Below are 27,340 nucleotides of genomic sequence, written 5' to 3' on the forward strand. Positions count from 1 at the left end.
CAACAGTGATCGGGGGAGATATGCCCAATTCAATGCAGAATTCCAGAGGTTAGCCAGAAGAGATCAGGAATTATTTTTAAACAAGCAATGTGCGGAAGCGGAAGAAGATAATAGAATAGGAAGGACAAGAGTCCTCTTCCAGAAAATTAGGAACATCGGAGGTAAATTCCAGGCAAAAATGGGCATGATCAAAGACAAAGATGGCAAGGACCTAACAGAAGCAGAAGAGAGCAAGAAAAGGTGGCAAGAATATATGGAAGATCTGTATAGGAAGGATAATAATATCGGGGATAGATTTGATGGTGTGGTCAGTGAGCTAGAGCCAGACATCCTGAAGAGTGAGGTTGAACGGGCCTTAAGAAGCACTTCTAATAACAAGGCAGCAGGAGAAGATGACGGTATCCCAGCTGAACTGTTTAAAATCTTGCAAGGTGATGCTGTCAAGGTGATGCATGCCATATGCCAGCAAATTTGGAAAACACAAGAATGGCCAACAGATTGGAAAAAATCAACCTATATCCCCATACCAAAGAAGGGAAGCACCAAAGAATATTCAAACTCTCGAACAGTGGCACTTATTTCACATGCCAGTAAGCTAATGCTCAAGATCTTGCAAGGTAGACTCCAGCAATTCATGGAACGAGAATTGCCAGATGTACCAGCTGGGTTTAGAAAAGGCAGAGGAACTAGAGACCAAATTGCCAATATCCACTGGATAATGGAGAAAGCCAGGGAGTTTCAGAAAAACATCTATTTCTGTTTTATTGACTATTCTAAAGCCTTTGATTGTGTAGATCATAACAAATTGTGGCAAGTTCTTGGTGGTCAGGGGATCATGCCTCCTGAGGAATCAGTATAACGATCAAGTAGCAATGGTAAGAACAGACCACGGAACAAGAGACTGGTTTAAGATTGGGAAAGGAATACGGCAGGGTTGTATACTCTCACCCTACCTATTCAACCTGTATGCAGAACACATCATGTGACGTGCTGGGCTTGATGAAGCCAAGGCTGGAGTTAAAATCGCTGCAAGAAACATTAACAGTCTCCGATATGCAGGTGATACCACTTTGATGGCTGAAAGCGAGGAGGAGCTGAGGAACCTTATGACGAAGGTGAAAGAAGAAAGTGCAAAAGTTGGGTTGCAGTTAAACCTCAAAAAAACCAAAATTATGGCAACCAGCTTGATTGATAACTGGCAAATAGAGGGAGAAAAGGTGGAGGCAGTGACAGACTTTGTCTTTCTAGGCGCAAAGATTACTGCAGCCAGGAAATCAGAAGACGTTTACTTCTTGGGAGGACAGCAATGACAAATCTTGATAAAATAGTGAAGAGCAGAGACATCACATTGACAACAAAGGTCCGCATAGTTCAAGCAATGGTATTCCCCGTAGTAACCTATGGCTGCGAGAGCTGGACCATAAGAAAGGCTGAGCGAAGGAAGGTAGATGCTTTTAAACTGTGGTGCTGGAGGAAAATTCTGAGAGTGCCTTGGACTGCAAGAAGATCAAACCAGTCCATCCTCCAGGAAATAAAGCCAGACTGCTCACTTGAGGGAATGATATTACAGGCAAAACTGAAGTACTTTGGCCACATCATGAGAAGACAGGATACCCTGGAGAAGAGGCTGATGCGAGGGAAAGTGGAAGTCCAAAGGAAGAGGGGCCGACCAAGGGCAAGATGGATGGATGATATTCTGGAGGTGACGGACTCAACCTTGGGGGAGCTGGGGGTGGCGACGGCTGACAGGAAGCTCTGGCGTGGGCTGGTGCATGAAGTCACGAAGAGTCGGAAGCGACTGACCGAATAAACAACAACAACAAACAGTCCCCGGATGACAACAGTGGGCAAGGTCACGGCTACTGATGTAATTGCCCCATCCCACCAGCCATTTTGCCTTTCTCTGTGCTGGGTGAGACATATTGTGCCTCTTCCAGCATGAAGAAAGGGACTCAGCTGGCGCTGGGAGGAGCAGCTGCTCCCCCTGGCGCTGACTGTTTGCCCTGCTGTCTGTTATCTCAGATTGGAGATAATAGCAGGGATTCCTCCAGGTGGCGGGGCTTGGAGGCCAAGACCCATTCCTGGAGGAACCCAGGGGGGCTCTGTGGAACAGATAAAGAACCTCCATGGGCCACATTAGGCCCACAGGCTGAAGGTTCTGCATCCCTGTAGACCAGGGATAGCAGGCTAGATAAGGGATTTTGTATCCTACCCTTCTTCCAGTTCTGGAACACAAGGCGGCTGACAACCTAAGACAATAAAACAGCCTTTAAAATGAGGATCACAACACTTATATTAAAGCACACACACCATAAAACAGCAGGAATAAATCTCTTTAGGGACACACCCACTAGACCAAGATCCAAATGCTTGAACAAATAAATTGTATTCAGCCTTTGTTTAAACAGCTGGACTGTGGGGGCAGAACTAATATCATTTGAGTGAGAGTTCCAGAGATGGGGTGCCACCACACAGAATGCCTCGTCTCATGTTACCACTTTCCTAGCCTCTAATATTGGTGGGACAATAAGCAAGGCATCCCCTCACAATTGCAATTGAGGTGTTCCCTCAAGTACTTGGATTCTAAGTCATTCGGGGTTCTATATTCTAGTAGCAAGAACTTGAATTGGGCTCAGTAGTACCCTGGCAGGCTGTGGAGTTTGAATTTTGGTATAACACAGGGGAAGGCAACCTTTATCACTCATGGGCACATTTAGCAATTTGAGCATCACCACATCCTGGGCATCACCACAAAATGGCTGCCATGGGAGGCATGGCAAAGGACAAGTAACCTGCCCAAAAGACTGAGTACAAGGCAGAAATGACATCTGAGCACCAACACACTAAACCGGGGTCCCCAGTGGGGCAGCCTGCAAGGCCAGGCTTAGGCACTATTTCCTCCCTCTGGAAGAGAATGGAGTGATTCCTCCATTCGCTTGTACGGGGGGGGAAGTTCTCTTTGCCGAGAAATGGCTGGAGGGGGAAGGTGAAGTGCACCACCCTATCAAGGACCCTTAGGACAATTTCCAGCAATCCACTGGCTTGTAGAGGGAGCGAAAAAAAACCCTGCCAAAAAATGGCTGGAGCAGGGGGTGATGTCCACCCCCAAGATTCCCTCGGGCAACAGGGTCCTTGGCAGGTGGTGGACTTCATTCCCCTCCAGCTGATTTTTGATGGGGTTGGGGGAGAGATGGTGGGAAAGAAAGAAAGAAAGAAAGAAAGGCCAGAGAGAGAAAAGGAAACAGAAAGAGGAGCCAGAGAGAGAGAGAGAGAGAGCGCGCAAGCAAGAATGAAAGAGGACCCAGAAAAAGAGAGGAAGAGGAGCCAGAGAAACAGAAAGAAGGAAGGAAGGAAAGAAAGAAAGAAAGAAAGAAAGAAAGAAAGAAAGAAAGAAAGAAAAGCCAGAGAGAGAGAGAGAGAGAAGCCAGAAGGAAGGGGAGAAAAGGAAGAGGAGAGGGAGAGAGAGAGGGGGAGAGAGAGAGGGGGGGAGAGAGGGAGAGACAGAGAGAGACAGAGAGAGACAGAGAGAGAAGCCAGAGTGAGTAGCACACACACAGGGTACACATTCATGCACACACACACACTGATTAATGGGGCATGCCTAAAAATTTTGTGATTGGCTCCCCACCCACTTATAGCAGCCAGTATGTGGTGATGCCCAGGGCACTTTTTCAAACTGCCAAATGTGCCCTGGGCCCCAAAAGGTTGAAGAACCCAGCACTAAACAACTCCTTGAACCTACAGTTTTCAGCACTAACAGAATCCTATTTCACAGCAATCCCACCTGCAAGTAAGAAAATGTGCTATTATTTTTTTTTTTAAGCAGGAGGGTAGGGCACCTTGCCAGGCACAATGAGAAGTGTCCAAGGCACATTAGTGCATGCAGGCACCACGTTGCCTACCCTTGGTATAACAGAAGGAACTGGATGATATATTCACTATTCAAGTACACTGAGGCTAAAGAGGAGCAAATACTTTAGACTGCCTGCTGACAAACTATGGATATCAGTACCAGAAAGACACACAATAATATATCCCCGTATAACAGTATGCTATTAAAGCCTATTGTTCATTTACCAAGTGGAGTGTTAATTGTGAATGCAGGTAACATTTGTAATGCTATAACCTGCAATTCGTACTCTTTGCCATTGTCAGTAAATATTTTTTTTTCTCCCTCTGCAAAATTAGTCCAACTTTCAGCACTGTGCTGTTCTACCCAGCTATTTTTCCAGAGTGTAGGCAACATGTGTTGGGCATCTGTGTACCGGTTGGGATAGGGTTTGCACCCAAATCCCTGTCAGCTATTAAGATTAATGATAGCTATCTGCACTGGCTTACTCTAGTGTCAGATCAGATGTGTCTCCTTCCTGTTTCATTATGTCAATGAACGCCATGTAGCAGTGGACGATACATTGTTGGTAAAGGCGGTAGATAATCCAGATATTACTGTGGAGGTGTGTGTGTAAAACCGGCACTCAACTCCTATGGGGTTGCAATCTAGCTTCAGTGAAATCAGCGAGAGTTTTGCCATTTTTATTTCAACCCAAGTCGGGTTGGGCTTATTACTTCGAATGCCGAGACACTGAACGCAGCCAGGACAAGTGCTAATTTTAGTGTATAACTACCCTTGCGCTGCTCCTCTTGCAAGTTGTGGGTAGGGCTGGCACTGGCAGCGAACACAGATTAACTTAACTCTTGCCAGTGATACGACTGATTAAATAAAGAAGTGTCTTCCTCAGAAAAATCTAAACAAATAGCAGTAAATACTCACAACATATCTTACCCATTAAAAGTAATACTTCCGTTCTCTGTGGAGAACGCTAAACTGAAAGTGTAGTTTTGGAAAAAAAGGAATCAGGAATGTGTATTTGCTCCAGAGAAGGATGATGCTTTACTAAATAAGGCGCCAACAAGAATAGTATCTAAATTAAGGAGTCAGAGAACCCCATGTTTCTAGAAGAGAGGCAAGTTTTAGATTTGAGGCATCAACCATGTTCATAGCTCCCTCTGATGACCATAAAATTCTGCACAGCATTTTATTTTTGTTCATGTATTCAACTGACAGCTGACTGGTTATGTCCTAATTGCTCGCAAGAGAGGTCAGCAAAGGTTTTCCTTTAAAAAAGAAGCCAGAACAGGCTTAACACAACACATTCACTCACATATACACAAACAAGTGTGCACGCACACATGCTCACACACACCCTCTTGCGCACATGCTGATTTATGGAAACAATTATGATTCTGTCGCAGTCTTTCTGAGCTAGGAAAGTTTGTAGCTACAGTACAGCGTCTCATGTTGCAAAAGGCAGACAACAGAAATGGAATACTTGTGTGTCCAGCTGTTATCAACAGGAGCAAGTAAGTCATCTGTCTTCTTTAAAAGTTCTTAAAGATTTCTTAGCTGCTAACAGCATTTTCTGTCCTCATGATTTTGTAATATCAGAAGCAATGCTCTTGACAGTTTCTTATAGGACAGCAGTGATGGAACTACATATGCGCAGAGTATATAAAACTACAGCTAAGTATACTTTGATCATGTTGACAATTAAAACTGAGATACAGGAGCAAGCTTTTAGGAAAATTACTACTAAAACAAATTCATGAAGCAATCAGTGAAAGAAGATGCAGTAGTGGTTTTCTACAGAAGAGTTTGGCAATTTAGCTGAATCATCAGACGCGCTAGAATTACAAAACAGGAGAAAGTAAACCTTTGCTAACATGTGCACATAAACTTTTTTTGCTTTCCTACCATTTCATTCCCACAGAATAAATGATAGTTTTGTTGCTTATGTAATCATCATAAAAATGTATGCGCACCACTTTCCTCATAGATCTTTTGCTTTCGGTGTGAGCAGTGAATGCAAGAGTAGCAAAGGAGGTCACAGTAGCGGAGGTTATTGCAAGGGGGTTATTGCAGGAGGTTTTTAATGGGTTGATGCTGTTTATTTCTTTTATTGTTGCATTTTTCATTGTGTTTTTAATTTATTTGTTATGTTATGTTTTAATTAAGATTTTGTTTTTAATCTAGATTTTATTGTTAGGCGCCTTGAGTACCATTGTTTGGCATAAAGAATGGATATAAATTAAATGTAAACATTTTTTAAAATAAACCCTGTTTCTTTAAAGGATATCCTGGCTGAAAGGTTATTTAAAAGGTGGTATCTGTATCTTAAAAGAAGGACGAGACTTCTGGAAGAGGGAGCAGTTGCTGGTTAATTCACTTTACAATAAAAGGGAAAAGGAGAGGACCAAGGAGCGATCTACTGAAGACAGATTTTTTTCATTATGTTGTTCATGAGCACCCAGAACACTGCACTATAATGCACAAATGGATATTGACATGGATCCTGCCAACTTTGCTCTACAGATCATACTTTTACATTATCTTCCTCGTGGGCACTATATCATTAGCTTGCAATGACATGACCCCAGAGCAAATGGCTACAAGTGTGAACTGTTCCTCCCCAGAGCGACATACCAGAAGTTATGATTATATGGAAGGGGGGAATGTAAGAGTGAGAAGACTGTTCTGTCGAACTCAATGGTACATCAAGATTGATAAGAGAGGCAAAATAAAAGGAGTACTGGAGCGTAACAGCAACTACAGTAAGTAATTTCTCTTCTGTGATATGGATTGAAAGTTTTGGATCTGTATGTATTATCAGAAAGCTTTTTTAACATGGTAACTTACGGTGTCCTAGTTATTTTAGAGCATACTGACCATTCTAGCAGCCAAATGTCTTCCTATTAATCATACGGCAGGCCATTTGGTGTTGATTTTGAAATGCGTCATTTTAAATAATACGTTTCCAGTATGTTGTAGATCTATTAATGTATTACTTGCAGCTGGTAACTATTAGCAAAGAAAGCCTATTATAACAAGTGAATGAAGGTTGTTAAGTATTAAAGTCTCAAACCGCAAAGCTCCATGCTCATAAAATACTTATGAAACATTTAAGAATGCTTGTAGTACACAGACTACCTGTATGTATAGTTTCATGTATCTAAATATTTATATCAACACTTCTCCACATCTCAAATGTAGATGGAGACAATGATGAATGAGATCTTGCAAAAACTATTCTGATACTTTGCCAAGCCTGGAATGAAGTCTCTAATTAATTTCACAGTCCTTTATTACCATGCTGATAATAAAATGTAACACTATTGAATTATGTCACCTCACTCATGATTTTGATCTATGTAGTTTAATAGGGAAAACAATGTTATTTAACACCTCCCCCCATATATTATTTAATAACAATCTTGCTTTAAATCCATTTCTCTTAAAAAAGTTTTTCATCCATAAGTATTTTAATGCACTATATATAGATAAGCTACTTGCATAAATCTAATAATCGTGGTGGTATGTGATTGTGCACAGGTGAGTACTGGATGTACTTTTAAAACATCAAGTTAACATCATGTTAACACTAATTTTTTTATACCTTTCAATATAGAGAAAAATGATAAAGAAAAAGTGTCGGTCAGCAATTCTTGTATTTAATAGTGATTTGATTTGGTAGCACATGGCAATTTAGGTAACTGAAAGATCCAGCCTGTCTGTATTCAATTCTGTGATGTTGTCAGGCACAGTTTATACTGATCTCTATGATTTACCTGTTTTTTAAAAACTGATATCTGTGGTAGCTTATTTTATTATTGTAGGCAGGCACTTACTTGGAATAAGATAAAATATCAATGTAAGAACCTAAAACCAATTCTACAGATTTTTACTCAGCCATTCTGCAGACAGTCTCCCGCTAATATCTCATAGCAGAGTAAATAAAAGTCATAAGATTTTAATACTTTTTGTTTTTATACTTTTATATAGAATAATTTCTCCCCAATTTCTGCGATGCTGAAAAAAGCTATAGTCATATTTTATGTCTTCATTACTTGTTGTCTCCTGTTTCTCTAGATGGGTTTCTAGCACCTCACACTGACCAGTCGTGATAAAAATTTACTTTTCTTGAATCCCTGTTGATTGAGTTAGTTATCAATTTGCTATTACTTGAATGCATTATATCTGTCTTTTAAAAAGTCTTCCCGCCACACAAAATATTGAGTTTGGTATGGGCAAATGCTTTAAAATTAACAAAGCAAACACTTCAGTTTCAGGATTAAAAGTTACAGGAGCTAATGGACTGTACAGTTTACAGCAGTTTGTGAACTCATGTAGCTAAGACTGACTGTTTTAAGGAATTTGACTTGTGTACAGAAAATGCAGCCCTTACATTGCATTTTATATAAAATATATTTTTTCTCCATACAAATAACTTGAAAAAAGAGGTCTGAATCTTCATCTATGTCTAACCAGAACAGATATTGGGGGGTGGGGGTGTCTCTACCACACCCAACTATGAGTAATATAAACTAACTGAACATACTTATAGTTATACTGGATACCTCCTACCAAACCATACTGGAGCAGTCATACTGCTTTCAGTGGGTTTAATTTGGAATTAGCGTTTTGGAGCTCTGCAGATGCTCTGAAGCATATAGGGTACTCCCATGCAAGCAGGCTTCCCTTTCAACTTCAAAGGATGGGGTACCTCTGTGCATGCAAAAAAACGAAGGGTATGTGCATGAAGCTGTTCCCTTCCATTGAAAACAGTGCGGAAGCCCTTACACATGTAAAGCTCTGCATATCTGGATGCTCAAGTTGCCACTTAGGTATTATGAATCAGAAACAAATACTTCTGAGATCAGGCAATATATTTTGTGAAAGCCACAGAATCATGTCACAGTACATTCATACTACTACGTTTTATTAAACCCGTTTTCTAAATCTAACTGAAAATAGAAATCATGATGAATATCGGTTTATAATTTTATTCCAATTCATTTCCAGGTTGACTTGGGCTAATATAGAAAAAAGATAGCAATGTGCTTATGTAAGAAGTAATGAATGAGAGGTAGAGTGTGGGTAAAAGATGTAAGGGCTAGAAACTGGATATTAATAAGTGGACAACTTCTCCGCTGCTGCAGCTGTCGCAGTGAAAAGAGAAGCTTGTGTCATTACAGCTACAGTGCCACCCTATGAGAAACAAATGGGTCAGAGCTATCTGACTCAGCTCCATGTCCAGAACCTACTTCTGTCTCTTTGCTTCCTAATTTGGCATTGTGAAACAGCACTTAGAGGCTAACTAGTTACATGAAAATGTATGTAAGGGAGCCCTAATGCTGTTATTTCAAAAGAAATGCAGATGTGTGTGTGTGTGTGTGTGTGTGTGTGGTGGTGGGGCAGGGGAGGATTGCTTAACTCTTTCCTCACCCTCTGTTTTTCCATCCAAATACCTCCCCAGGGCTTTCCCCCTATAGGATGCAAAATGCATTTGTGTATGGGGAAATCTATTTGAAATATGGAACAGAGAAACAGTGGGTGGGTAGAGCATGACAGTGGATTAGTAAAGCATTACTTCTCACCTTTTGTGCACCCCCTGCCATGGAATTTGTTGTGGTGGTGGCAGCAGCAGCAGCAGCAAAAAAAAGAGGTGATTTTGCTGTGAAACAAAGTAGCATGGTGGCAGCAAACCCTCCTCCAATTTCACTGTAAAACAAAGTGCACTTTATTTTACAGTGAAATTGCAGGGGGGTTTGCTGTCACCATGCTACGCCACAAAACTGGAGGCAAGGGCCTGGGGTGTGGCCCCCAGTGCGTTCTGGGTAGGTTGGCCCCTGGGCCCCCAGAAGTTGCCCTGAGTGGGCCCACCATTTCCTTGTCACTATCAATGCTGTCCACTTGATCTCTCCCTCTGAGCCCAACCTACACAACTGTCCAGAGGAAGAATGCAAGGTGAATGGAGGATATTGTTCCATCTCCCCACTCTTGTGATTTTTTGTAAGTTCAGGGAGGGCAGGGGAAAGCAAAAGCATGGAGGAAGAGCACCTGGGCTAGGAGGTTTCAGAGGCCAACAATGGGCCCCATGTAGAGGTGTGGCCTCATCAGATGCCCAATTATGCTGCTGCCAGCTCCGCTGTCTTTGATATGGAAGCAAGAAGCTTCCAAACCCCAGATGTAAGATGGGCCTCATCTTAAAAAGTTGGCTCTTGAAGAAGAAGCCAACCCTTGACCATTTGCCCCCTCACTTATAGAGAAATCTCACAGGTTAAATGCCACAGGATAATCTGGTGGTATCCTAGAAGTAGGTGCTATTGGAAGTTTTGCTAACTAAAGTCAGCCGGGGCAATTCACAGAAACCAATTTGTCTGCTTCAGTCTTGTATTTTAAATGAGCAGGGGCTAAAAGTGTGACATCATCGGTATCACCATGTCTGGATTTTCTCATGATTAACACTACAGATTCCTAAAGCTGGAACATGTGGGGGGTTTCTGTTTTCAGTTAGATCTGTGCATTATAAAGCAGATTGTAAGAGTACAGAATAGCATGGAATTTACCCATGACAAAGTTGTGCACTTTGAATTTCACACCAACATAAAAATGTAAGCTTGAGCCACTAATATATAAAATGTGCTGTTTATATTTCATCTAGGTATTGAACAAAATAGATAGCAGACAAAGACAATCTTCTCTCAGATGGAATGCCTGATGGCTAAATTAACCATCAGTATGTGCTGCCAAATGAAAAACTGATAAAATACATGTCCCTTTTCATATTAGTCAATATATTAATGTGACATTCCAAAAATAAATTGTAGATATAATACACACACACACACACACACACACACCATCTTTCGAATACATATATCACTCAACAACAATGAAAACGCCAATCAGCTGAATGCAGCACCCATATTCTTTGTGGGATTTAATTTCAAACCTTGTAAATCACAAAATAACTCGAACTCATGCAAAGAACAATAGAAGAAAAGCAAATGACACTGTTATCCGCCATGATGATGACATGTCCTTTGTTTTATTAATCATATGTTCTGAATTGCTGTATTCCTTTGGAATAGTGAGAGAAGATCCATAAAATATTTTAATACAACATGTTGAGCTAAATTTTCATGAGTTTTTATTTTGATGTGAAAGTTGTTGGGGGATGTATTGGTGGGGAGGTTTCTATTCATGAAAAACCCTTATCTTCTTTTTTCATCTGTTTGAAGACATTGTTTTCAGAATTTTGTACTTTAAAAGGCTATGTAATCCTAGCCAATCAGGGATCACATAGTGAGCATGATGATGCCATGTAACAACACAATGAAACTTCCATCTGCCACATAATGACATGGGTGTGGCAAAGCTCTCCCATTACTTTATCTGAATGGGGGAAAGGAGAAACAGGGAACACATCTCAGTTATTCAGGAAGAGAGGCCCATGTTTCCTATCTGGCTGCACTACATAGGGAGTATCAGCCCAGTTGCCTCAGCAAAGGAGATAAACTCCACCCGGCACCTGTGAACAACTTTGCATCCCTTTGCAAAGGAGTGTAAAAAAATCACAAAAAGAGAAGCAAAAATCTTTGTGCAAAGCAACCCCATTCTTATTCGGCTGTGAAATAAAATTCACAATTTGACACCTGCACACTCTGTGACCCACCATACTGAACTAAGAGAACAGTTCTCTTGGCCACTAAGAGAACAGTTAATAACTTGTTTTTACAGAATGGCCAGGAAGCAAGGGGCTTATTGAGCAACTGGCAAGCCACATACATGGCTGGTGGGCTACATTCAACTTGGTGGATCACACGTTGTGCATTTGTTTCTTTGTTACATGCATCTGTCCTACCTACCTGCAGCCCAATTGTATAAACCACTCCAGTGACGAGCCAGTGACTGGAGGGACTTAGCATAAGGATCCAGAGTCCCAGCTGCCTTTTGCCACACAAGGCCTCTTGCATTGCTCTGATGGGAGCTGTTCTGATTCCAGCTTTGCTCAGCATTGCATGGGTTGTCATAGGCTGTAGAAGTTGTGCAAGTCAGCCAAATCGTGTCATTAAGGGACTGGGATGCGAATTTTTCTTGCAAGTGGGCAGTGTCCCAGTTGCCAGAATTTGGATGGATTGCACTTTGGTGCTGGCATGTCTGAAGCTTGTTGATCCATAGGATATAAACATGCATTAACGATAGCTTCGATAGGTTGAAACAATACCAAAATCTGATGGAATTCAAGTAAATTTGAGCTAGGTCTCCTGATAACCTGTTTTTATTACGGAGTTCAAACCTGGAATATGTGAAATATAGAAAAGTGTGCCTCTGAGAATGTACAAATTCTCTTTTTCTCAACCATTGCAGGAAAAAAAAAACAGGTCTCAGACTGGAAGGCAAGGGTGTAAATATCAAATGAAATGGCTTTTAGGCATATGGCCCTGGCGGCTTTCATTTAGCAACACCTAAAATCAAATTTTAGCACTGATAGTCCCAGTGAATATTTAATGCATGTATACATAATTATGTAGCAGATACAAAATTATGATTTAAAATTACAAAAAATTTAAATATCAGTGATGTCTTAACTCTTGGACTGGTACCAACAAAAATGTCTTTTACTAGCTGAGCTTCTTTTTGGACATCAGGTTGGTGACTAGAGAATAAACTTGATGAATAATGATACAGCAGGCCACCAACAGCCAGAAGAAATCACTCTGTAGCTGACATAAATAACTGATCTACAGCTTGGGAAATGAAGTCCAGAGTGAGAGCCAAAAACCACTCCCATGAAAGCAGCATTGATTGAAACAGATGTGAAACAAAATCTTGACCTCTCAAACCAATGTTTCATTTCTTCTCTTTGTGTCTTTCCTTCTTCCCACTGGCATGGTTCAGTTGAAAGAATGTGTCTAAATAAATCATGGTTTATTAGACCAAGAATGAGCCATTTCTTCATACATTCTGTCCTTCCCTCTCCCCTCCCCTCTTTCCCTTGCACACCCAGCTTCAGCATTTCTATGGTGTAACAGTTTCCTGTTACCTCTGAACCAGGAAACTGTGGTGTGATCTTAGGCTACGAACCAGGATGTGGAACTAGAATCAGACCATGGTTTATTATTCCTAGACTTTTACATCTCAACCAGACCACTGAGTAGCATGTAGGTGCTCCAGTTAGGCAACATTCAATCATCCTAACACACATTTCAACATCATGCAAACCGAAGAATTGTTGTATTGTACTGGTTAGAGTGTGAACAACGACTTTGAAGTCCCCCATTCAAATGTCATGTTGGTCATGAACTAAATAGCAAGGCAAGCTACTATTCTCAGCCTTACCTCTCCATTCACAATATGGGGAAAACGATATTAACCTGCCTTACAGGGCTGATAGAAAGGGCTGATATTTTATCTAGGGCACTCAGATAAAATATTCAGATCACTCAAAAAGTTCTATATAAAATGTTGTTATTATTAAAATCAAGGTGATAGCAGAGCCATGAGGGGAAATGTTTTACATTGAGTTCTCTACACCTCAGTATCAATTTGGTTTCTTTTTATTGCGTATTTTACTGATGTCATTTTTCCCTTTGTATGTATGTATCCATAATATAACTATGTTTTCATATGTATTTAAAGATGTGTTAACACCATTTTATTTGTCCAGATGTATGGTGATCTGGCCAAATAAAAGCACAGATTTCATTCAATTGAAGGATGACATTATATACGTTCTTATTTTTAAGTACTGTTACCCATTCCACACCAATACGTTCAAATAAATACATGGATTGTTTTGCTCTAAGAACCACAAGACTTGCTTCATCACTGCAGCTAATTTAGGCAAATAAAATACTTTTAGCATTTGTCTGCTCTTCTTGCGTAATAACTGTCAAGTGTATGACTACTTTTGGCAAGTATATATGCCAATGTCTGTTTTGACTTTTTTCAGTTATGGTGGTCCTGAAATATTAAAATAGTAGAAAACAAAACAAAAACTGACTATCTTAATTTAGGAAAAACTATACTCTACCTAACTGAAATGAGAGATTCACATTAAAAAGAGCACAACAGAGGCTAATTTCTATAGCTGCTGTACTGCTAGCCTATGAAGGTTTCATAACACATGACATCATTTGTATGCATGGAAAAACTTATCTGTGCAACAAACGGTGCTGAAAACTTGGAAATGGATATTCATAGATGTGGCTGACAACTGCATGCACAATTCATGGAAGAGTAGTAAAAATAATAATGAAATCAATACGCCTTATTGATTTATGATTTCACGTTTGTGGAACCAAACTTGGAAAAAAGTAAAAATTACCTTAGTCAGAATTTATTGATCTCCTACATGTAATGTTACTTTGACTCAATATCACTTGCTCAATATTTTGCATTGGGTCATTCCTCCAAATATACTGACCCAAGCTCTTCAACTGACATGATACAAGTTTAATTCAGATTAATGGGCACATGGTCAGGTAATATGACAAGTCTCTGGACTTGTTGGGGAAATTACTAAATTTAGGAAACTACAACAATGTCTGAACTTAAACAGATGTCACACCTAGGAAAAACTTAAGTGGACTCCTATTTACATCTTTTGAGCGGCCATGCAGGCTTTCTTCTGAGCAGTACTTCCCTCAGAAGAAAACCTGACAGTTCTAAGGTTTGGTAGAAGAGATAGAATACTGGCTGGGGAGTGAAAACTGGGACAGGTTGAAAGAGACAGCAGCAGATAAACTCTGATCCTACTGGGCACTCTACACGAGCAGAGCCCAGCATCTCCAGCTCTGGTTTTGCTGTCTTCCATGAGGTGCAGCTTACTTCCACTTGCTCAGGAGTAAACAGCCGGAGACTGAAGAAGACACCAAAGCTGTGCATGATCCCATTATCCCTGTGGAGTAAGTGCACACAGCCAGCCATCTTTACATAAGGAGGAGCCAGACAGTTTTAAACATGTCTAATCTCCCCTCCTTGATCCTTTTCAGTCTGGCTTCTGATCTGATGGATAGAAATGGCTGCAATAGCTTTGGACAATGATCTACATCTGGAGGCAACAGGAGGAATACCTCCCTGTTGAATCTACTTGGACCACTTAGTGGCTTTTGATACTTCATAGCCTCACCCCACGTTTTGCCCCGAGTTCTCACAATAGACCAGCAGGGTTGAAATCTTGGCTCTCACAAGATTTCCTTCTCCACTTGTCTCATGATAGCTGGAATCCTCGGGGTATAAGACTGGCTTCCAGAGAGGCTACAATACGTGGTGCAGGCTTTCTTGGGACACCACAATTGTTCACACTTCCCAACAGCAAGTGCTCAGGATCAGAGGGCACTTTTGTCATCAATCATAAGCCTTGGGATAGATATAATGAAGAAACTCAGCTCTATATTTCTTTAATTAAACACCTAGGAGTGTCCACCACTATCCTGAAACATTGTTTGGGAATTTGTGTTTGAGAGGATGAGGGTGAACAAATTAAAAATGAGCCCAGGCAAGACAGAAATGATTTTGGTGAGGAATGTTCAGATCTTTGAGGATGCTTCTGATAATGAGGTTGAAATATCCCTACAGGAAGTGGAAGGGTACACCTGGGTCCATCCTTGCTCCTGGATATGTAGGAATCAGTTCCTGCCAGGGCTGCATATTATTAATTTCATTTACTAGTTAGGCTCTGCCACTTCCTGGGAAGAAGCAATCTTGCCATGCTGATGTGCTTTTGTAGCCTCTAGGACTGACTACTATAATGCACTCTACATAAGGCTGCCCTTGAAGGCAATTGGAAGCTTCAGCTGGTGCAAAATGCTGCAGCTCACCTCCTAACAGATGCTGGCTGGCCTGAGCGTATTCAAGTGGCTGTTGTCAACTGCTCTGGTCATCCTTTAAATCCCTTCATGGCATGAGGACTATGGGATTGCTTCTTTTTTTTTAATCAGACCCTGTGCTCTTCATGTTTAACTGATCAGGCCCTGCTCCACTGTATTCCCATTATATGGGATTAGAACATCTATTGCTAGGAGCAGAGCTTTTACAACATGGGCCTTGATGTTATAGAAAGACCTCCCTGCTAACATTAGACCACAGCCCTCTCTTCTCTTTCTACATTTTGAAAAAGGGGCAAAACATGTTTATTTTGGTGAGCTTCTGATGGGTCAAACTGATTGGCTTTTGTCTAGCTGAAGGCTGTATTGAATTTAATTTGTTGATTGTTGCCGCCTGATGTTTTAACATTGTTTCATTGTGTTTGGGAGTTCTTGTTTTTTTTCTAGGTAAGCCACTTTGAGTATAAGAAACACAAGGTATGAATGTTTTCAATAAACAAACATGGTGCTATGGGAAAGAGAAGGGACTGCTTTCTCAAAATGTTTCTTGCATAGTCTAACAGCCTTCCTTCACCACTATATATGTTTCCATCTGTAAATATGCTCTATGGGTTCTCCCTAGATCAAATGCCACATCCATTCTGTTTTGTTCTGCACCTAGCAACTGTCAAAAAATGATCCAGCATGGTAAGATATTAAAAGCATGCTTCAACACTATCTTCAATGAGCTGTATACTGTTAAAGCTCAGTTTATACATAAAATCACCTAACATACACTTATTCAGATCATCAGACTTGGTCATCTGTAAAGTGATATGAAGACTGACATTTCTGTTCCTGTATATACTGAAAAAGGACCTAAATCTAACTCTGGACTGACTGTAACCACTAATTTATAGCATAGCTAGTACAAAAGATGAGTACACATGTCTGCAAAACTTTGTCTACATGGCAGTTTCTAGTGCTACTGCTATCATAATCCTTTACCGGTGGACTACTAGTAAAGGATTATGGTTCTTATGACTGCAATTGTGGGCATAGCTAAGGATGATCAACACCTTGGTTTTTCACTTATGTTCAGCAGTTATTTATGGGCAGTTGGGTTGAACTGAATTAGGTGGAGGGGAAGAAGGATTAAAGCTGTGTCATTTTGGTTACACCAACAAATGCTAGTTCAAGTTTAAAAACTGACAATTATTTATAGCTGATGTTAGCACTGATACAGAACATCAGGATGGGCATAATTTAGTGGTAAAATTAAAAAAAAACTCATTCATGCTAGAAATTATAGGATGAAACTATAGAAATTAGAATGACACAACCCAGGGGATTTGGATATGTAAAATAAGTTGTGCTAATATAGCATAGTTAAGCATGCAAAGCATTTCACATGTTGTTAGCAATCCTGGGAACCAAGCCTATCAAGTATTACCCCTGAGAGATAGTGGCTTGCTTATGGCCACAAGCAGCTCAACCATATGCATTTTTACTCAGAAGCAAGTCCCACTCAGTTAAATGGGGTTTATTCTCAGGTACATTTGCACAGGATTGTAGCCCTAGTGAGTTTATGGCTGAGATTTAATGCATTGTTCTCTCACATTCTTACCTAGTATGCTACATTGGCTTCTAAAAGGATAATGTAATCCAAAGCAAATTGAAACCACTTGGGTATTACAATAAGCAACATGGATGATGTGCACATTTCTAAAGCAGCTGTTATCCCAAGATCTCTTTATGGAAGAAAGTCAGCAGGTATCCTACTCCTAACTTTTCAACCTAAATCTGAACATAAAACAACTGATGATAGTGCATTAAATTCATAAATTTATTTTGAAAATTAAAAATATATAAACAGATTTAAAGATATAAATCATTTCAGCATAAAATGCCAGCCTCAGTCACACAGCATGCCACAGTACCACTTATAAACTGAGCCAGAACCAATCAGGAACAGGCCAAGCCTCAATGGGGGGAACAAAGATTAACAATCAGCACCTGAATTCAACAGTCAATCAAGCCACGTTAATCTCCAATTACTGTACACTGTGCTTTCCCCACATCTTATCTTCACCATGTAGTTTACAACTTGTTCCAAAGATTGGCTCAATCTTACAATCCATTATCCTATGGGTCAGTGCAACCTGGACCTTTAAGTGGTTCATGATCTTATTCCACACTCTGTTCTGCACCTGAGGAACTGCTGCCTGCAGTTGATCTTTTGCCTCCATAATATTAAGCTCACAGTTCTACAGGCTACAGTGCAGGGTACAAAACTGGCAGTTAATCAGTTCAGTCCTACTGAACAAATGCTTGTTCCACTGATCAATAAATTGGTATAATCCTTTTGGTATAATCCATGGTATAATCCTTTCTTGATGACACTGTAACAGGTATTTGTGCAAACATTCCGTCTTCACAAGTTGCTCATACACCCACACCACATAATGCAGCGCCATCACAATGGGCAGCTTGAACCCAAAACTTCAAATAAACTGATAATGTAGATGATACAATACATATGACACAACTGGATGCGCTATTGTTGGTTGCTTGTTTTGCTTTTGGAGTGCTGTGTCATGCACATCACATTGCCTCTATATCGGTGTATTCAAACTTAAATCTGTAAAAATGTAAAATGTAGAATTGATCTCATTTAATATGACTGAGGATATCTTAAATCAATTCTAGGTCAACAAGCATGTGTAATATCAATAAAACATAAATAAGCAATGTTGCAGCCAGTGTTTAAAATAATCTATATTACTTCATTGTGTGCTTTAAAAAATCAATCAGAAGCACACCTGTACATTTTTCTTGCTTCTTCCTGCTCTTTAAAAATCCTCATTGCTTATTCAGTCAGGCAACCGGCCATACAATTTTCATCCTAAGTCACAAACACTAAGGGAGCAATCGTATCGGGATAGGCGGCCACCTCCGAACTCAGAGGGTAGATCACAAGCTGAATATGAGCCAACAATGTGATGTGGCTGCAAAAAAGGCAAATGCTCTTTTGGGCTGCATTAATAGAAGCATAGCTTCCAAATCCCAGTACTAGTCCCCCTTTACTCAGCACTGTTTAGGCCTCATCTGAAGTACTGTGTCCAGTTCTGGGCACCGCACTTTAAGAGGGATGCAGACAAGCTGGAGAGGGTTCAGAGGAGGGCAATAAAGATGATCAGGGGACTGGAAACAAAGCCCTATGAGGAGAGCACACCCTGCCCCCAGGAACATCCCGTTTTCGCTGCTCCGTGCTGCTCTTACAAGTGAGGAGCGCAGGGCCGAGCCACGCTGCCTACAAAGCAATGCAGAAAGGGGTGGAGGTCAGTTCTCAGGGAACTGACCTATCCTATGGCCATCTAGCTGCTGACTAGAGGCCATAGGATTGCACCCTAAATAGATAAAGTGAATGTTTATATGCACATGAGGGTGGCTAAAATAGGAGGGAATGTTTGATTAGGTTTGAATAGGGTAGGTTCCTGCTGATGTTATGATTTTTTTTAAATCAAGTGAAATTTCTTTAGAAAATTATCTTCCAGAGACTAACCTAACTCAGGCATGCACAACATATGACCTACTAAGCCAACCATATCCTAGGCAGCTGCCTTATATCATGCCAGATTATTGGTCCATCTAGCTAAGTGTTATCTACACTGATTGGCAGCAGCTCTCTAAGATCTCAGACACAAACTCTTTCCACTCCATCCCTACCTGGAGATGCCAAGGATTGAACCTGGGACCCTTTATATGTGAATCACGTGCTTTACCACTGAGCTATGTCCCTTGTGGCTGCTTGCGTGCTTCATACTACCTTGTTTTAGCAGTCCCAGACAGGCTGCAAAAATGGGTTTACTGAGCTGGGCTGTCTATATGATGTTTGTGCTGTGTTTAGCACCTTGCCTCATACAACGTGCTCTCAATGCAGCCTTAAGATCTGCCAACAAAGTTCTATCCCCTAGGGAGGTAAGACTGTCATCTACCTGGAGCACGACAGTCCCTGTGGTGGCCTTCTGCCCCAGAGTTATGGAATGCTGTCTTTGAGAAATCCATATGTGTTCTTCCCTTTGGAGGCAGGTGAAGCCTTTCTGGTTTGTTTGTTTTTTGTTCCAGTAGGCATTTGGGAATGGGTTGGAATTTTTTTTCTACTGTTGCTCGTATGTAGTTTTACATTATTGTTTTAAATGGATTTATTTTATACTTGCATTTTTAACTTTTTGTAAACCACCTTCTGCACCTTTTTGTTGAAAGGTGTTCTAGAAATCTTGTAAATAAAAATAAATAAATGGTGAAGTCCTGATCTAAGAGGTTACAAAAAAGCCCACTTCATTCTCATGAGATTAGTTGGTTATTCTATGCATTCTTTAAAGAACAGGTTGGGAGTGGGAAGTCTCATATGTGAATCTCAAACTGGGAGCTCAGCAAAAGTGAGGGAGAAACATTGGAATCTTTAATGTAGAGAATTTATATACATGATTCAGAGACCAGAAATTACTGATCTTGGAACAGTTCCACTTCTGTACCACCATAAACCATGATGATGAATGCAAGAATTCTGTCACTGGACAGCATCCAAAACCACCCTTCTCCTCTTAGTTTCACAGGCAGACAGTAGAATAAAAAATGTGGGTGGTGCTGGCACAGGAGACGTAGCGGTCAGGGCAGCCAAAGGATGCAATAATTCAATCCATCCTTCTGCAGCTTCTGCCACAAGTCTTTAATGGAAACTTGAGCTGCATCCTCTGACAGAAGCTTTGATTCAAAGGAAAAGTGTACCCTTTGGAGTGTTTGTGATGTGGATGGCCAGGTGGGTTCTGTACCTGCCAAAGTGCTTCCCACTTCTAAATGCAAGTTTCCTCCTCCAAAAGATTGCATTCTTTGAGGAACCAAAGGTTTAAAGGATAGGATATCAACTTACAACCCAATCAATATTATCTGAGGAGAGTGCCACCCATTTCCAAATGTGAGTAACTGATTGCTATCTATTCTCTTTTGCCAGTAGCTCTATGGATTCAGTATTTTTAATTCGAGAAACATAAAGATGTATACATATACAGTGAAGCAGATCATAATTTCTTCCAGTTGAGGCTTTTACTGCGCAATTGTCCTGCCTCATTCATGGAATTTTACAGGGGTCCAGATGACATTATCTGTAAGCCTTTCATGTTTTCCCACCCCTTTCTTCCATCTTTTTTCTTTCCACAAAAATATATATTAAGGAGGGAAAGACAGAATAATTGCACAATGCCTATAGACTGGTAGTGCTAGAAACCCGCCATCTGAAAGCACCCTTGACAGAAAAAGGACTGTGTTCCATTCCTGAGCAGTTTAGTCAATGTGGTTTAACCATTTTAGACAGAATATTCTGTTTAATTAGTTTTTGGACTGTGCACATACCTTTCAACGACATCCAAATCACTAGATGTAGATTTTAGAACCAAGCCTGCTCAGGAAGCAATTTTAGAAATTAAAAGCTGGCTTCTGGTACCTTTCTACTGTTCCTTCCACTGTCCACTGCTACCTATTTAGCTACCTTCTTGCTGCTGTCACATCTCCTTTTACAGCTCCTACCATAATTTACATTGGTATGCACATGTTTGTGTATCTTCCATTTGTAAACATCACAGATGTGAGCAATGAGCAATGATAACAGTAGTGGCAGCAGGGGTCACTGGCAACACTGGGGCCTAGCATCAGAGGGTAGAGGACTGAAGTAGCAGGAGTGAGAGGTGGTAGCAATAGCAGCAGGGGGAGTAATACAGAAAGAAAGCAGTAAGCTCCCCAAACCCCAGTCCCAAATCTCTGTACCTAGGTGGAGTCCTAGTTTTAACTATAGACTGGCAATTTGTTTAGGCCGTTGGTACCCATGGCTTGTGATTCCACATGGACAGAATTTTGCTACATTGCACTAACTGGAGAGGGTGGCAATGGTTGGCTTGGTGTTTTACCATTGTGTCTAGATTTTCATAGTTAAAAGTCTGCCAAGAGTCTGCAGCTATTTTGCTAAACACTAAGCCCTCATTTTGGAAACTCACAACACCATAATAACTATGGGATAATCCTAGAGAAGATAGTGACCCAAGACGTTCTATGAACATACAAAGCTGCCTAATGCTGAGTCCAGCCATTAGTCCATCTAGCCCAGTATTGTCTGCTCTGACTGGAAGAAGCTGAGGTCATTTGCGGCTCTGTTACCTACTGTATGATGCTTTAAGTAGAGATGCCAAGGATGAATCAAGGGCCGTATGCATGCAAAGTACGTGCTTGATCAATGAACTACAGACCCTCCCCAATGCTTTCAGTAGTGCCTAATGACACAGAATTTGGTTGGGTGCAGCAGGTCTGATCACCAGCCATGATAATCTAAGTCCCACACTATTAGCTAATTCTAATCTCATCTTGACCATTTCCTCTTTCAGCCTTATCTCCACCAAGTGCCCTTATTCACCAGATCAGCCTCAAACCCCTCCCTCCCCACCTTCTCCTGAAACCGCTACCCACTGAAGCCCTTCTCTCTGCCCTTTCTTTCAACATCCTTATTCTCCTCTCTCTGACCCTAACCTTCTCCCATTCCCTCTCCCACAAATCCCATACCTGTTCCCCTCTCCCTTTCACTTGCTTTGTAACTGTCTTCAAAAGCAACAAGAAAAAGCTGAGTATAAAATTTAAATTGAGCTCTGCTCTTAGTGATTTATCACGGGTAGTTGGCACTACATAGTACCTAATAGAATAACGCTTTCTTTCCCACAAAACATCTCCAGCTGTTTTCCCATAATTTAGTTACAAAACCCCCGAGTTGTTTGCTTTCTCAGGCTGCAAAGAAAGCATATTTTGTATTATAAACACCTTGCTAAAATTTATTCAGCAACTTTCAGTGTTTGGGGTGGGGGTTGGGATTGCTTTTGTTAAATTAACTTCTGGAAAACTCCAGAAAATACTGGCAGCAATTTCTAGATATGTATCTAGACAAAAAGCTAGCCAGCCAGATTTTCAAAATATTTAATTATTGGTGGTTTGGTTCACACACACACACACACACACACACACACACACCATACTGGTCCTTTCCCTTAATTTCAAGCTTTGCGACACGAGTCTGTTAATCTGGTTTTGTCACAGAATTGAGATCCGAGCACTATATCAGGCACATTTCCTTTCCTGTTTTTCTGCTGCATAACCTCTAGGTGGCACTGTGGTATAGCAGAATAGCGCAAATACAGAAGAAGAAATCACGTTTTCTTTTGCCATCAGAAATAACAAGCTTTTCTACATGAGGTATTTATTGTGCACTCATGTTTCCTTACTCACGGTTGTTCATGGGTTCTTTAGACAATGTCATGATCCTCCAGTTTCACTTCTGTTTTTTAAGAGCAATTTCCTGGGAGTTTTTTAGAGCAGGGAAAGTAGGGCATTATTTCTGAAAGTGAAAGAAAAATGTATTTTCCTACTTGCATAATTGTGATATTCTGCTATAGCACACTGCTACCTGGATGTTATGTAGTGGGAAAGGAAAAGCTCTTTGTATAAAGCTTCAATTCTGCAATGAAACTGAAAGTAGATACAGCAATTAACAGTCTCATGTAGAAAAGCTCAATATCCCATTTTCCCTACTTTAAAAAACTCACAGAAAGTGTTAACAAACAGAAGCGAAACTGGAGGGTCATATTGTCATCTAAAGAACCCATTAACAACTGTGAGTAGGGAATGATGAGCACACAACAAATGCCTCATGTAGAAAAACTTATAGTCATCTCTTTTTTTATAGCAAGGAGCTAAAGATCTGAAATGCTATAAAAAGTTATTTTGAGAAATAAAACTAGTTCTTATTAATTGTTTGCCAATATAACATTCCAAGTAAACGCACCCCTATGCAGTGAGCATATATGTATAAAAATAACATTGTAAACTGAAATGTAAAAGTCATGGCCACGCCCATTTATTACAGGAAGATGGAACATTATGTGATCACATATAGAAGGTGAGACCTGGTGCTCAAAACTTTGCAATTAGAGGTGAGGTATTTAAACAATCACTTCACTTGACCTCAGCAGTAAAGAAGCAATCCATTTAATTTTCCCCAGAGAACTTTTGTAGAAAGCTGGGATTTCAGAAGAGCTTGGTTGGTGATAATGTGCTTATATAATAGTATGTGTTTAACATTTCTAGATGAACCTCAAAAGAAAAGGGCCAATGAAGGTATATATCCTCATGCCTAAGATAATCAGAGATGCTCAAGTTTTTAAAGAGGTTGATAACATTGACCTACTTTCACTCATATGGAGCTCTTGAACGTTTCTGCCTGGTGGTTCATGAAAACTCAACTGACTTAGCTGTAGGACTTGAGATAATGAAATGCACCAGACCATTTCCAAAGTGGTTACTTGATACATATTTCTTCATTTCAACATATTTATTTTACAGCTATTGAAATAGAAGTACTGAGTGTTCAAGCCAATAAGTTAGGAACATAAGAAGAGCTGTACTGGACCAGTTCAAAGTCCTATCTAGTCTAGCATTCTGTTCCAACAGTAGCCAACCAGATGCCCCAGTGGGAAGCCAACAAGTAGGACATGAGTGCAATAGTACCCTCCCACTCGTGTAAACTTGCTATTGAGAGACGTACTTCCTCTGATACTCAAGGTAATATATAGCCATCATGACTAGTAGCTATTGATAGCCTTATCTTCCATTGCAGTTACTTTAATTGCTGAAACCATTTAAACCTGCACCCACACTCAAGCAGCTTCCCTACTGCTAGCCTCCATAGCTTACCAGATTAACTACCCTTGCACATAATTTGAGGAGCTAATGACAACCAAACTGAAAGGTATTTCATGGTTACACATCATATTATTAATGTATCAGGAGCAATTCAAAGGAAACAGTAAACTAATAAGTGTGCAATCCTATGGTCACAGGGAAGATGCTATGGATCTCCCCGAGTGGGTGGAGAGGGAGATCCACTGGGGAGGTCTTCCTCTGATCAGTGGCAAAAAGTTCCACTATCATGGTTGCCTCACCATGACTGCTTCAACAGTATAAGGAAAAAAGGAGCATTCTGGGAGTGTGTCAGGGTGAATAGGGGGAAGCTTTGGATTTAGTGAACATGCCCCCCCCTCGAGCTGGCATAGTTCTTTTCCTTCCTATTGAAACCCTTGTGTGTGTGTGTGGGGGGGTGAGACAAACAGGGTTAAAAGGAAAAAGAAAGAAAAAACAGGTTCTACCTTCCACCCTGGTCAGCGTGAACCTGGCAGGGCTTAGTGGCAGTTCCTCCACCACAGACCTCACCTTCCTCCCCATGTGATTGTTCTCTAATATCGCCATCTAATGTTTGGCTAACATTGTCCTGATTATTGGGGGGTAAATTAATCGGTAGGAATGTTTTTATAAACAAGCACCTGTTTTTAATGTATTTTCTTAAAATTGTTTAATTTCTTTATGGTACATTATCATTTATTGAACATGATGGAAAGGGTTTCTCTACCTGGCTCTTAAAAAAGAAGAAAACTTGTAAAAGAGACTAAGCTAAGCAATGACTGAAGTCCTTCAGTGAAAATACTCATATTATTAAAAATACTAGTAAAACACACAAAAGCATCCCATTACCTCTACTACAAAAGCTGCTCAATGCCTGGCTGTCCTTTGTCATCCCTAGAGGGAAGGAAATGTAGAACGGCATAGGGGAGGATAAAGAAAAACACCTGACTGTTGTAGCCAAAGTCAGATGAGGCTTCTCAGAAAATAGATGGCAGACCAGGCTGCATTTGAAAAGGGGGGAAGATGTCAGGCTGCAGCAGATGAACACAGGTGAAGCTCTTCACAATCCAAAAGCCCATAATGAAATCACTTACTATTGGTATTCAGGTGCAATATGAAATATGAGTCAAAAGGGGGCACATTTCCACTATATCTTTAAACCAGATTGAAATTGGTTCCTTGGCCAAAATGACCCAAGGAATCCCAGGAAAAAATTGTTTTGGAAGGGTATGCAGAGTTATTTGTTAGAGCCCTGGTTTCCTCATCAAACTACAGTTCCTAGGGATCCTTTTTGAGAGGAGCCATGTCAGTCAAATGGGCTTAAAACTGCTTTATATTTGCAGCGTGATGAAGGATTTGATCATCCAAGACACCGATGCTTACTAAATAGGTGATCAGATTTCACTAACATCTTAATCGTATACACTCATTTACTGTGAAGTTAAGTCCTACTAAGTTCAGTGGAGCTTTCTCCCAAGTGGGCATAGAATTGCGGCCTCGGGTGTGTGTGTGTGTGTGTATACACACAGACACACGCATACAGTCACTCTAATACAATGTTTGTATCTGCGTTTTATATATGTTAAGAAAAATGCTGCTGCATAGAAAGCTTAATGTACTGCAGTTCTGGTTGACAACACTGCTATGGGACCATATAACCAGCTGAGCCCAGCTGCTGAGAGAGGGCAGCCTCTAGAGAATTTTGCTGTTTATTCGATCAGTCACTTCCGACTCTTCATGACTTCATGGACCAGCCCACGCCAGAGCTTCCTGTCGGCCGTCGCCACCCCCAGCTCCCCCAAGGTCAAGTCCATCACCTCCAGAATATCATCCATCCATCTTGCCCTTGGTCAGCCCCTCTTCCTTTTGCCTTCCACTTTCCCTAGCATCAGCCTCTTCTCCAGGGTATCCTGTCTTCTCATGATGTGGCCAAAGTACTTCAGTTTTGCCTGTACTATAATTCCCTCAGGTGAGCAGTCTGGCTTTATTTCCTGGAGAATGGACTGGTTTGATCTTCTTGCAGTCCAAGGCACTCTCAGAATTTTCCTCCAGCACCACAGTTCAAAAGCATCTATTTTCCTTCGCTCAGCCTTCCTTATGGTCCAGCTCTCGCAGCCATAGGTTACTACGGGGAATACCATTGCTTTAACTATGCGGACCTTTGTTGTCAGTGTGATGTCTCTGCTCCACTATTTTATCAAGATTTCTCATTGCTGTCCTCCCAAGAAGTAAACATCTTCTGATTTCCTGGCTGCAGTCAGCGTCTGCAGTAATCTTTGCGCCTAGAAAGACAAAGTCTGTCACTGCCTCCACCTTTTCTCCCTCTATTTGCCAGTTATCCATCAAGCTGGTTGCCATAATCTTGGTTTTTTTGAGGTTTAACTGCAACCCAGCTTTTGCACTTTCCTCTTTCACCTTTGTCATAAGGTTCCTCAGCTCCTCCTCGCTTTCAGCCATCAAAGTGGTATCATCTGCATATCTGAGATTGTTAATGTTTCTTCCAGCGATTTTAACTCCAGCCTTGGCTTCATCAAGCCCAGCACGTCGCATGATGTGTTCAGCATACAGGTTGAATAGATAGGGTGAGAGTATACAACCCTGCCGTACTCCTTTCCCAATCTTAAACCAGTCCGTTGTTCCGTGGTCTGTTCTTACCATTGCTACTTGGTCGTTATACTGATTCCTCAGGAGGCAGACAAGATGACTTGGTATCCCCATACCACCAAGAACTTGCCACAATTGGTTATGATCCACACAGTCAAAGGCTTTAGAATAGTCAATAAAACAGAAATAGATGTTTTTCTGAAACTCCCTGGCTTTCTCCATTATCCAGTGGATATTGGCAATTTGGTCTCTAGTTCCTCTGCCTTTTCTAAACCCAGCTTGTACATCTGGCAATTCTCGTTCCATGAATTGCTGG

The 27,340-nt window shown here is 40.9% G+C and overlaps 2 protein-coding genes across 2 annotated transcripts in view; one reads left to right on the forward strand and one right to left on the reverse strand.

Moving 5' to 3' along the window:
* FAM227B (family with sequence similarity 227 member B) overlaps positions 1–27,340 on the reverse strand; it is a 156,797-nt gene that overhangs the window by 72,836 nt on the left and 56,621 nt on the right. The gene's annotated exons all lie outside the window — the stretch shown is intronic.
* The window catches only part of FGF7 (fibroblast growth factor 7), a 52,513-nt gene continuing 29,679 nt past the window's right edge, over positions 4,507–27,340 (forward strand). Inside the window, exons 1-2 of the mRNA XM_084817149.1 lie at positions 4,507–5,361; positions 6,130–6,609. Of these exons, the coding sequence (XP_084673275.1) occupies positions 6,324–6,609 (286 nt within the window). The 5' untranslated portion in view covers positions 4,507–5,361; positions 6,130–6,323. The remainder of the gene's footprint in view (positions 5,362–6,129; positions 6,610–27,340) is intronic.

This window comes from Heloderma suspectum, chromosome 11 (genome assembly GCF_057233095.1).
Source record: "Heloderma suspectum isolate Gila_16-S chromosome 11, 16-S_ref, whole genome shotgun sequence".
NCBI lineage: Eukaryota > Metazoa > Chordata > Lepidosauria > Squamata > Helodermatidae > Heloderma > Heloderma suspectum.